At 57.0% G+C, this 12176-nt stretch overlaps 3 protein-coding genes across 3 annotated transcripts; 1 reads left to right on the top strand and 2 right to left on the bottom strand.

The window, feature by feature from the left end:
- Positions 1–641: 641 nt before the first annotated feature.
- On the bottom strand, positions 642–1616 carry PHYSODRAFT_301251 (hypothetical protein; the record flags this gene model as incomplete). The annotated part of the gene is made up of 1 exon (XM_009529455.1): positions 642–1616. One exon carries the CDS (start codon positions 1614–1616, stop codon positions 642–644), a length of 975 nt encoding a protein of 324 aa, XP_009527750.1.
- A 586-nt stretch (positions 1617–2202) lies between these two features.
- Positions 2203–2628, bottom strand: PHYSODRAFT_257173 (hypothetical protein; the record flags this gene model as incomplete). The annotated part of the gene is made up of 1 exon (XM_009529454.1): positions 2203–2628. The coding sequence occupies one exon, from the start codon at positions 2626–2628 to the stop codon at positions 2203–2205; it is 426 nt and encodes a 141-aa protein (XP_009527749.1).
- Positions 2629–3482: 854 nt separating this feature from the next.
- Positions 3483–6418, top strand: PHYSODRAFT_354681 (hypothetical protein). Its single transcript, XM_009529453.1, has one exon. It carries the CDS (start codon positions 4433–4435, stop codon positions 5231–5233), a length of 801 nt encoding a protein of 266 aa, XP_009527748.1. The 5' UTR covers positions 3483–4432; the 3' UTR covers positions 5234–6418.
- The last annotated feature ends 5758 nt before the right edge of the window (positions 6419–12176 follow it).

The following is a 12176-nucleotide window of genomic DNA, read 5'->3' as shown; positions in this document are numbered from 1 at the left end:
CGGCAAGAAATCAGTGACGATAGGGAGCTGCCCACTCCGTGCTGCTGCCACAATTGCGTTCCTTAATAATGGACGCACGTCGAGACTCACCGACTGCAACTTATTGTTACCATTGCCGTTACCGTTGTCATTGTCGTTACTGTCATTGTCACTATCGCTGTCGCTGTCACTGTCACTTTCTTGCTAGTTTTTCTCTTGAATGATGCGAATCACAGCCTCCATGAACCCGTTTGCTGCGGCACTGGCAACAGCATCCATGAGATCGCCATCGTGGGTCTCTAGGAGGAATTGCAGCCATGCCAGTTGATTTGATCCTGCAGCTTTAACCACAGCCTCTTCGCGTGTCATCAGCATCTCGTCAATGAGCTCCAGAACATGGCCCAGAGCAGCTACTTCGTCCGGAAACTGTACGTCCTTGAGTCTCGAAAACTCGTGCTCATGCATTCGTGTTGTGTTCACGGTGTCAAATTGGTGACTGAGAGAGAGAAAAAAACTGGTTGCTTTGTTTAAAAGACAGTGACTACAGCGTGGTGACCCAATTTCTGATCGTTACTAACCAATTCTTTTTATCAATCAATTTGTTGCGTTCAAAACACTTCCCAAAGTCACAAAAGTATCAAACTCAAGCAATGATGCACCGTTCACTCTCCAGGTGCTAGCTCAAGCACGAGAACTGTCTTCTTCTTCCCTCCGGCATCAGAATCGGACGTCGTTGTCATTGCGGGGTATGGCGTCCAGGTAGGCTGCCCTCCTGAGCCGTTAGTAATATGATAGAATTGGGTGCACGCCGCCGCTCTGTCGCTGTCGGCGGCCGGTTTCAATGTTTCCCATACCCCATCCACCGCACTCGTAACAATTAAATGGATTGAAGACTCAGAGGGGATTCGATCCATAACTTGATCAAGTTCCGACAGGTTCATGGAACGTGAACACTCGAAGGAAGTGGCGCCGGAAGAAACACGAAAGTCGAGTCGCCCCGATTTCGCGTCGGCTGTAAACGTTAAATCCGCGAACTCTGCGGAAGTATTTTCCCAGTCACTCAGAAACCAGTCGGGCCACGCCGCGTTCGGAGGCGAAAGGAACGGAACCAAAACTTGGCTCAACAATGCATCCTCGACGTCCAACGAAGACTGCGTGGCTTCAATCTCCGATGCGACGCCCAATTCATACAGCATTACACCTAAAAAGGAGGACAAGCCAGCCCCGTGGACGCCGCCGCTTCTGCTGGCCAGCACGATGGAAGCCGTTACAAGTGCCTCAAACCTCACGACTTGGCCTGAGCGCTGTCGGTCGGTGTCGAACACTAGCAGATTCTTCATGGCTGGCCACTCCATCATCTGATACAAGGGCTGCTTCAGGGGACGAAATGAGTTGCCGGAAGTCAAGGCCAGGTGCAGCACCATGTCGGACTCTGGAGGGGGAAACGCCCCAATCGGCTTCCACTGCTTCCCATCTCGCCACAATATGTCGGTGGCCTTCAGTATGAAAGGCTTCAACACTTTCAAGCAGGCGTAATGGGCGGTCACCACGCCGATACATTCGTCCTCCAAACTGAAGTCGCAGCCCAGCAGCAATCCAAACTGGCCCAGCTCAAAGGCTTCGCTTGGTCGCTTCATAATATGATATATTATATCGGATCGCTGGTCCCAAACGGTCAACAATGTTGCCGAGGAAGTCTCCTAGATCGTCCGAACGGTGCTCGTCAGTCTTTATCAGCGCAGAATCCGAGAACAGCGGCCGATTGTGCTGTATGAGCCTCTTGAACTCCTCAGGCACGTTATTCAGCCTCACGTAGGCCTCATCGAGAGCAATTCCTGGCAGAGACGGATACACATCGCACCACTTGAATGGCATCACCCCCTCATGAGAGCTCGATAGCCCTCGCCCAGTTCCACTCGTGGAGCTGACCACTAGCGGCAGCTTGAATGAGAGAATCACGTTCCTCATCGCGCGCAAATATTTTTCTTGCCTTGTTCTGCTGGCCGCAATGTAATCCGCAGCGCAGCGTCTGAAGACGCAGGGTTTGTCTCCTCGTTCTCGGCGCAGCTTAAGCTCGTCTTCGACATCAGCGCGTGAAGCAGTCGCGCTAAAGCCGATGTCCCCACGCAGAACCGCGACTAGGAACGCGTACAGGTGCCGCTCGCAGTCTTCGTAGAACTCGTGGAGCTTCCCCGTTTCCATTTCATCCGCGTCCCTCTTGGCTCACACGTTGGACGCCATCGATCGACCGTGAAGCGGCTTGTAAACCGCCTGCTCGCTGTCCCCCGCCGCGCCGCGGACGATGTGGAAGACATCGAACGCTCCACTCGCCTGGAGATTGAACGCCATTTGCGTCTTCCCCATGCCCGACGAGCACTCGATCATGACAAAGGGGGACGGAAGTGTGCGCATACCAGGAACCAGACTCAATAGTTGATGCTCCAGCTCCTTGACCTCAGGGTGGTCCTTCAGACGCTCCGCAACTTCCTCGTACGGCCGAAAGTTGGCGATTGTCTTCATGTCAAGCCTAATCCACCACTCGAACTGTCGGAGGGGAGAGTCCACCAGCACGTGGATGGTACCTGCGGGCAAGTTTTCGCCGATCGCATCCTTGATCTTCTTCGTGGCGTCAATTGTTCCCAGCTCCATTAGACCCCAGAAACTTCTCGGGACCCCCCCCCAAGATAACAGCTACTTCCTCTGGTTGGAAATGATCACCGGAAACAGACATTTTAACCAATAACTCCACCACTACGTGCTGTATAAAGCTGCGGATTGGACAAAAAGAAAGCTCTTAATCTCCGCTCATCTCAAACGGGTTCCTGTTGCCCACGTCATTTTCATTTTACCGCTCCAAGTAGCAAGCCGATATCAAGAGGGCCGGACGAAGGCCAACCTAGTGGACATGGAGCGCAGAGGCATCATCGACAAGCTCCTCAAGCTAAGTGACAATGGAGTTCTACCCCGCGGAGCCTTCGCCCGCGTCGGGGCCCATGTGAAGCGTGACCCGACCACGGTGAGCGCTATTTGGAAGCGCTACACGGCTGCGGTGGTGGCTGGTGTTCCTGGTGGCGAGTGGGCTAGCCGGATCAAGCAGAACAGCGGCAGGAAGCGTAAGAATCGAGATGAAGTGCGGACGAAGCTGGCGAGTGTTCCTGTGGAGGATAGGGCAGTTGAGAGGCGCGTTGCGGCTGCTTCAGGGCTCTCCCGGCACCTAGTACGACAAGCTGTGAAGGAAGGCATGGTACGGCGTCGTACGACGTTTATCAAGCCGGCGCTGACCCCCGAGAACAAGCTGGACCGTGTCGAACATGCGCTGTCGTTCGTCGACAACACGACGTTACGCTTCGAGTCGATGCACAACGTGGTTCACGTCGATGAGAAGTGGTTCTACGCAGACCGCAACAGACGTTCCTACCTTGTATTTGACGGTGAAGAGATGCCTCCACGAGCCTGGAAGAGCAAGCGCTTCATACCCAAGACCATGTTCCTGGCAGCACTCGCACGCCCTCGGTAAGTCTCTATATTTTTATAATTTTATACTGTGGATAACCTTTGACACTGTATGAAATTTCTGTGTAGGTACGATCCACACCGTAAGCAGAGATGGGATGGCAAGGTGGGGCTCTGGTCTTTCACGGAGAAGTATAAGGCACAACGTAAGAGCAAGAATAGAGCCAAGGGGGAAATTTGCACACGCAATCTTGATACCGTCGATCGAAATGTCTACAAGGACTATCTGATCACCAAGGTGTTCCCAGCTATCAAGTCGAAGTGGCCAAGGAAGGACCGTCGCCAGTTCATCTTCGTGCAACAAGATAATGCGAAGCCGCACGTGTCGCCAACCGATCCGGACGTTGTCGCAGCGGGAACAGAAGGAGGGTGGAACATCAGGCTGTTATGCCAAACAGCCAACTCACCCGAGCTCAATTGCCTTGACTTGGGAGTTTTTGCTTCAATGCAAAGCATTCAACACCGTCTACCAAGGAAGGGCATCGATGCGCTTATAGCGTCGGTTGAGGACGCATTTCGGGAGCTCAAACCCGACACTGTGGACAACATCTTTCTTACGCTAGAGGCGTGCATGCGGGCAATCTTGGAGGAGGCTGGCGGCAATCTCTACAAGCTTCCACACTTGGGGAAGGCCAAACTCCGACGTGCGAATGAGCTACCGGTAAGTCTATCGTGTAGTAGAGAGCTGTATGACGCCGCACTTGCGTTACTCCAATCTTCAAACCGTGGTAGTGATCTGTTCTTTAAATGAAAAGTACTTCGAAGTAGATACCTTTCTCCTTCTTTGAACTCAAAGTACACTTTATAAATTAGTATTTGTCGTGTATAAGATTCGGCCGTCACAGAAAAACTGCCGACCTATCATAATGACTTCCGGTGATCATTTCTGCCAGATCTCCTCAAGACGATCTTCTCTCGTCCTCTTCTTGTCCCTCCTCCGATGACCATGTTCGCCAGGCTTGCTATGGCTGCGACCCTCGTCGGCGCGGTTGCAGCCGGCGCGCCGGCGGACGACGCGCACCGCGTGGCCGTGTTCGACGCGGCGGTGCAGGAGCTGGCGCCCAAGCCGCCCAGCGCCTTCGACATGTACATCCTGGCGCAGAGCTGGCAGCCGGCCTTCTGCTTCGGCAAGGAGCAGCAGTACCCGGGCTGCCGCGCGCCGCAGAGCTTTTGGCGCTCGCACCTGACGCTGCACGGGCTGTGGCCGGAGCTGTCGGGCAGCGCGCCGCCCAGCTTCTGCTCGGGCGAGGCCTTCGACGCCGACAAGATCGAGCGCGAGCTCGGCATCGACACGCTGCACCAGTACTGGCCCGACGTCAAGTTCAGCGAGGCGTCCCCGCAGTACGCGGACTTCTGGAAGCACGAGTGGACCCGCCACGGCACGTGCTCGGGGCTCAAGCAGATCGACTACTTCACGCACGCCATCAACCTCGAGCGCAACGAGACGCTCGCGCCGACGCCGCAGCTCGTGCAGGACAATGTCGGCGGACAGGTGGACGTCGAGAAGCTGCGCGCGGCATTCGGGGATGCGGCGCTCAAGTGCCAGTGCTCGCACGCGGGCGGTGGCGACGACAGCGACGCCAAGCACGCCACGCTCTTCTCGCAGGTCTTCACCTGCTGGGAGAAGGACGAGCACAACGTGCCGACCCAGCGCCGCGCCTGTCCGCCGCATATTCACTCGGAAGACTCGTGCGGCAAAGCTGGCAGTGTGACCATCCCGGCCTTTCCAACCGGCGACTAGCGTGACCGCGAGTGAACCGAGTCACGCGGGTCAAGTCAAGCTGCGGAATAGTGCAAGAACGCGCTGACTACCTCACGATAGTCGGCGCCGTGAGCCACGAGCGCACGCTGCCGCATCCTCACGACTTGACCGGGTAGCGTTGCTCTAAACCAATGTACATTCGTTCCCAACCCACCACGCGGCATTTCATATCGGCGTGCGTGCGAAGGTTCCTCCTGTTGCAGCGGGGGGACCACCCACAAGCGTCTCATTGCACCCCGTCGTGGTTGTTGGCTCGGAGCTTTTTGGTCCGCACGTGACGGTAGCTCGTGTCGTGGCTGTCGTTGCCCTCGTCCTGTCTTGATTGAACTTGGTGGTTTACTTGAATGCAACGCCCGCCACGCTAGCTGCAGCTGCAGCGGGGCGGCCACGGTTGGTGCTTGCACTGCGTTGGACGCTGTGGTTGGTAATCGGTTGCACTTGTTGCACAGGTGCATCGAGCTTTCCCGTGGTCCCATTGCAATGCTGTAGACGCGCGTGACCTCGCCGCTCGAAACGCAAGAGCTGTCAGAAGCATTGAAAGTCTTGATATCATTACGCCGGTCCTGCCGAGCATTTATTGATCGTTTGTAGTACACTACTTCGTGTCGCTAACTTATCTACACTAATACGCCATGCCACCAAAAAGAACACACAGCTCACTCCACTAGTCTAGCACATGGAGGATCGCACCAGCGAGACACGCAGTGGCGGCAGCACTGCCGTCGATGTTGCTACTGTCACGGGGGACACACTGCGTGGCTGGGTTGAGTAGGACGCACGACGGGAGACGTCGTCCGTGACGGTCAACTTGGGCAGCTTGCACACCACGGGCGTGGTGGCCGTGGCCGCCGGAGCGTACCGGGAGTTGAAGAGCGTCGGCACTGCCTGACGCTGGAAGTGGTAGGAGATCTGTGGCTCCGTGAGCTCCACAGATGACGGGTAGCCCTGCAACTGCTGCTGCTGCTGCTGGGCTCGGACGACGCTGTTGATGTCGTCGTAGCTGCGCTTGCGGGCAATGGAGGCCGCAGGCTTGGGGCTGCTCTGCGTCGGAGCCAGCTTGGGGCTGTCCTTGACAACGACACCGTTGCTGGCGGCCTCGAGCGCTTGCTCCTCCTCCTCGATGCTCTTGATGAAAGCCTGGCGGAGGGTAGTGAGGTGGATGGCCGCGTTCTCCTTGGAGCGCGCCGCGGCGGGCGAGTCCTGCGCGCACGGGTAGTACGCTCGTCGGCCGATCTTGGGGTTGATCTTGATGCCGGCGAAGACCGAGCCGGGCAGCAGCTTCTTGGAGATCCGCATGGGGTCGCAGTGCAGCTGTTGCGCCAAGTACCCGCGCAGGGTGGTGCCGTACTGGATGGCCAGCAGGCCGTCGCAGAAGTACGAGATGGTGGCGGCGGCGTAGTCCTCCTCGGCGCGCGTCCACTTGCCGCGGCGCAGCGGGCCGCTCAGAGTGAGGTCGGCATTTGAGGGCATGGCGGCGGCCGGAGCCGGCGGCAGCAGCTGCTGCTGCTGCTGCGGGAGGAAGGCGTGCTGGGGCGAGTACTGCGGCTGCAGTGGGAAGTGCTGGTTGAGCTGGTGTGAGGCGCGCAGCGGCGGCAGCACGGCGAGCGGCTGGGGCTGCGGGGCAGCGAGAGACGGCAGGTGGGTCAGCGGCATTGCTACTGCAGTATCTTGTTGAAGCGCAGTCTTTGTGAGCGTCTGAGTCTTGCTGCGTCTGCGCTCGACGCGGCCGATTCGCAAATGAGACTTGGGTCGCGAGTTGAAATGACACACGAAACCCGATGCTCGCTTCCGTTCCCAGACTCGTCCGCGCCAGACCGGGCGCCAAGACTTTCGAGCCTCTCTCTCACCCACCTGCGCGTGCAGAACGCCCGCGCTGACCACTATCGTCTTGCTGTAAGTAAGGCCGCCATGATCATTGAGGATATGCCGCCAGCCACTTTTCACTTTGATGTGCAAAGCTGCGTCCTGGCGCTGACCGGCACTTGACGCGCCCAGGTCTGCCTCACACTCGCCCCTCACCTTTGTTTGCAGTGATGAACCGGGCCAGGGTGGCGAAATTCACCAGTTGAGACCGGCGCTCGGCAGGAGGTGGACTCCACCTCCTGCCGAGCGCTTGAGCCGAGCGAGTCGAGTCCTGATGCTATTGCCGCTGAAAGCTGCTGCTTGAAGGCACCCACCCATGCATGTTACGCGCTCAACTTGTTCGAATTGGAGCGCGGCGCCACGTACGGACTGGAGGGGGGCAAAACAGCTTGCTGGGAGGAAGGCAGGCAGGACACACCACCGCGCTGTTTGCAGCGCAGATACAGCGCCCTCGGCCTCTTCTACGATGGAAAAGTCTCACGCACCGAGCTGGGCCGCCGTGCACGCACGCCAATCTCGCTGGAAAAGCCCCGCGCGACAGCTCGACGCAGCGCGGGCGTGCCTCTCATCGCGGCGTTGACGAACCGCGGCCTCAACTGCCTTTTGACAGCTGCGGCCACGGCCGACGGCTTGCAGCGTTGCGCGCTGCAGGTGTGAGGTGAACTCCACACAAAATCGGTTATCTATAGCGAGTATTTGTAAATTTGCCAACATTTTCGTCGGCAGAGATTGTAAGACTTCCACCGCGGTGGCAAAGCTCACGCGGAGAGGATCACCAGAAAACCGTAGTCGCCCACAAGCGTGGCTCGCCGCGAACTCAGAACCTATTGCGCGGATCCCGAGTCAACTGTAGCTCGCATGCGCCACTGGCGCGCTCGAGATTGGTGGGCGCCAACGCTGAAGGTCAGGCACGCCGTCGCAGCGCGAGTCGCAAGCTGCCTCGCTCGTAGAGGCCCGGCCCGCCGAGCGCTTGGCCGCTTGGCGCGTTAACTCACGGCCGAGGCCAGCACCACGCTGGACTTGGTGTCACGGCGGGTGCGCACCCAAATTCGCATCTTAGTCCTGCGGCCGGAATGACTCATTCAATGAGACCCTGCAGAGGCGCGACTCACGTCCAGCTTCAGTTGCCGTTGGACTGACGCACGGAGGCCGGAGGCAGTCAGTCTCGAGCAGGATGCGGTCCTGAGCTCGCAGTTCGGTCGAGCCGATGTGTAATTCTCGAGAAAGCGTCCTCCACTTCGGTGCGAGGGACGTCCGCGGGCAGATCGCGAGGGACTTTCCTTGGCCAGCGGACACTGGAGGTGCAAGCGCTTGCTTACGGGCGGGATCCGGGCCACGTCAAGTGCGGCGCCCGGGCTCTAGCAAAGAGCTCCGCGCGGAGAGTAGCATTGCTCCGCCCCAGTGTTGGGTGGCGCCGGTGGCTCGGCTCGCGAAGGTGGCGACGAAGCGTCTCTGCAAGCACTTGGAGACATGCGGGCCCATGAGAAAGCAACAATCGCTGGCGCCAGCGCGGCCAGCGGCCCCGCGGCGCTGCAGGTGCCTCGCGGTCCAGTTGCACAGCCTCGCCGCACCGCCGCCGGGTATCGCAAGGCCGTGGCTTGTCTGGTTTCGGACACCAGGCGCCCAGATAAGGTTGTTCCGCTCGAGGGCACGCTGTGGACGCAAATGAGGCTGAATAAGAACGGCGTCGGAAGCTCGGCGCACTCAACAACGCTCGCCGCCGAGCGGTGAGCCTTGAGCCATCTGCGCGCGGTGGCTTCCGCCTCGCCAGCAGAGAACAGCAGCAACGTCAAGTCGCCACGAACGAATGGAGCTCGGCGCCTGATCGCGCGCCAAAAAGGCGGACGCGGGCAGTAATGCTCCGCGCCTCAAGTGGCGTGCACCCGCGGTTGAGCAGCAGGACTCAGCGGCCGATGACCGCGGACTACCGCGTTGGATTTGTGCAGGATGTGTGTGGCGCGTTGGGGCTAGTCCTGTCAACCTCAGCTGTCAATGACAGCCTGTCATAGCCTTTACCTTGACCTCCTTAACCTTAACCCACCTCCAAACTCACTGGACTTTCTAAACTTTCGCTTTAACCTCCTTAACGACACAAAGGTACCTCAAGCTGGCTCGACTGGAGCCTGAAGTGGTCGACCTGGATGATCAACGAGCACCGTTCCCCACTGACGCGCTGAATAATAGCGCCTCGCACATGTCGATAGTGTTTCTTCAGCAAACTGGCGTCTGTCCACTGTTGCCTACGAGAACATCTAGCCTCCTGCCACGCTGACAAGGCTTCGTTAAGCCGAAGGCTAGACGTTCTCGTTTTATATGAAAGCGGGTACAGAGGTACAGAGGCACAGGTTCAGGTGTGACCCACCACCGTCTTAAAGAGCTACGAGCGACGTTAATAGCGGCATTCGCATCCTCCGCAACTTGGACAGATCGCTGTCGTCATCGATACTTCTGAAGTAAATGGATGGAAAGGCACAATAAAAGGTGTATTGTTTTACTACTACACTGTAGAAGTTCACATTATTGGTAGATCAAACGGTGAGGCTTAGAAATCTGTCCTGCAATATGCTGCGTTCGTGCAGGCTGGAAGCTGCAGTCACGCCCAAGGTACTGTACGCCCACTACCAGCTCCAGTACATGTAGTACTGGAGTTGGCTGGGGGTTTGGTCCCGGCTTTTTCCATTATACTGAGTTTTGTATAGGGGGAGGTTAGGGAGGTTAGGAACCTTACCTTAACCTGTGGGAGGTTGGAGGTTTGTGAGGTAAGGTTGACAGGACTAGTTGGGGCTGCCCGCCAGCCTAATTCATTGCTGCCTGCAGGCAATTTGCATCGAGCACCGAATGTCTGCGGGCGACGCATTGCAATGCGCCGAGCTATTTGCCGTCTCAACTGCGTACAGTACATGTAGTTGCCGTTGAAGTGCCGGCCGGGGATCGTGTTTGAAGTTGACGACCACGATCGGCGAGCTGCCGGCACGCGGCTCATAATCAACGCCTCGCCGGCGTCTAATCCGCGTCGAGGAAGTCGCCGCCAGCTGCCGCAGCGCCGCAGCTCCTGCGCGATGCAGCCTGGTGGCAGGTTTTCAATCGGCCCTCCTGAAGTCCATCGACCGACGGCGGCACTGTATCGAATCGACGGCTCGACTAGAAAATGGTCCGGTACCGACTCCTTCTTCAGCTGTAGCCACCTCGCGCGTCCAGCGTAGCACTACAGTCCTGCAGCAGATGCTTTCGCTGCTGGGCTTAGGCTCACCTGGCCTTGACAGCTCTGCAAAGTTGCCAGCGTATTATCCGCCCGTGCTGCTGCTGCCTTAGCCACAGGGCGGCCAGAAGCAGCTTCAACGACCGTATCCTGCGCGAGTGGCGAGCTACAGCGGAACAAAGGGTGAGACCGCTTTGTTGGATCGCGCCGCCATGCCAACTGAGGGGCCCAGCTCTCGGTAGAGTTTGGTAATCACGTGCTGCGAGTGGTTTAGCGCAGCCGCAATGCGCTGCACGTCCGGTGGTGAGAGCATGGCGATGCGGCTTGCACTTGAGTTTGTCTCCACCAAAATGACTGCAGAGGCCGCCCCGAGAGCAGCCACAGTGTCACCAACGAGGCCTTGACTTGACGTTTGATGGCTTGACGCCCGCTGAGCTGACCTGAGGCGCGGGCCGCCACCAACAGCAGCCCCCCCCCCATACAGTTGAGTTCCCGCAGTGAGGCATCGTGCGGCGAAACGCAGCGGCGACAGCAACGACAGCCAGGTCATGAGAGAGCACTAAAAGCACACCGTGGTCCTTGCCGTCGCGCTGCGCGGGTGCACTGCACAAGTCCACCGTCAACTCAGCGTCGTGGAGATCGCGGGAATCAAGCGCATGACACTGAGGCCAGCGCAGCACGTTGAAAATCAGCTAGCGCGAGAAGAAGTTCTCTTCGCGTCGTTAAGTCGGTGTTGTGGTCAGCGAGCGATACGGCATGAGTCGCTAAGCATTGACGGCCATACAGTAGTTGCCAGTGATGTGTCATTTACATTGCTACGCTAAGACTTGTGGCGACGAAGGGCGGGATAACCAGCCAGCAAGTTGAAGCAGTTCGGTTGCTGTGGAACGACTGACTGTAATGGCTAAGAAGCGAGAATTGAGAATTGGTAGGCAGTCAGGAAACTGCATCCTGTGGTAGCACAAATAATGTGCTCTCCGGCCGGCGAGTTGACTGCAGTAGTGGTGGTTATGGCAGCGGCCCCATGAATACTCGCCACCACTGGTACTGCGTGCTTCGGTCGACGTGTGCAAATCCCGTGGGTCACAGCTGAAGTTGAAGTTCATCATTTTTAAAGAGTATTATATGATTCGGCTCACAGGACCTCAACAGCCGAGCACTTTGGCGCTGAATATGTGTATCCACTGATGCGCATGACAAGTCGTGGTGTGTCCCGGACTCATTGAATACTTCTCTGGCCCACTTAAGAAACAGCATTCGGCATTAAACCTCAATTTGATGTGAACCACATGTAACATATGATTGGGTATAATCAACTGCTTCAGCTTACTATTGGCCAAAATAAATGGGTCTGCGCATGTCGAGATAATCGCGTAGAAAAACCTCAAAACTGTAGCCCTTCTAACTCGTCTCCAACAGGCGCTACAACATCGACAACCGAACATAAGGGTAAAGCAGTCACTCGCGATTACGGTGATATTTTATTTTCTAATATCGCTAATTTTTGACGGCACCTCGCTAAAAAACCTAATGTTGCCTAAAACGGACTTCAGATAAAAGGCTGTTTCTCTTTTCTTTCTGCTGCTAGATTTTTTTAAATCATAACGTGAAACGGAGCAAATGCGCAGCTTTCGGTTGAGGTATTGCGAGTCACCAAACGATTTTTTTGTAGAAAGTTATGTCCAGAAAACTGAAGTGTTGTTTCTTATGTGGGCCAGAGAAGTACCGCATTGGCGAGCTGGAGAATGTCACTCAATTTCCTCATGGGGAGGAACCAAGTTTCTCCATCGCCAACAGGTCGGATGGCGATGGCTTCATTAGATTGGATAGCCACGCACCAGTAGTGGCAGCGCACATATC

The sequence above is a fragment of the Phytophthora sojae genome (assembly GCF_000149755.1).
Source record: "Phytophthora sojae unplaced genomic scaffold PHYSOscaffold_4, whole genome shotgun sequence".
In the NCBI taxonomy this organism is placed as follows: Eukaryota; Oomycota; class Peronosporomycetes; order Peronosporales; family Peronosporaceae; genus Phytophthora; species Phytophthora sojae.
Note: the sequence above shows the minus strand (reverse complement) of the source record. Positions and strands in the feature narration are given on the sequence as shown.

Bases quoted from the DNA above. Each gene is read 5' to 3' on its own strand.
- PHYSODRAFT_354681 (XM_009529453.1), top strand. From the start codon at position 4,433: ATGACCATGTTCGCCAGGCTTGCTATGGCTGCGACCCTCGTCGGCGCG.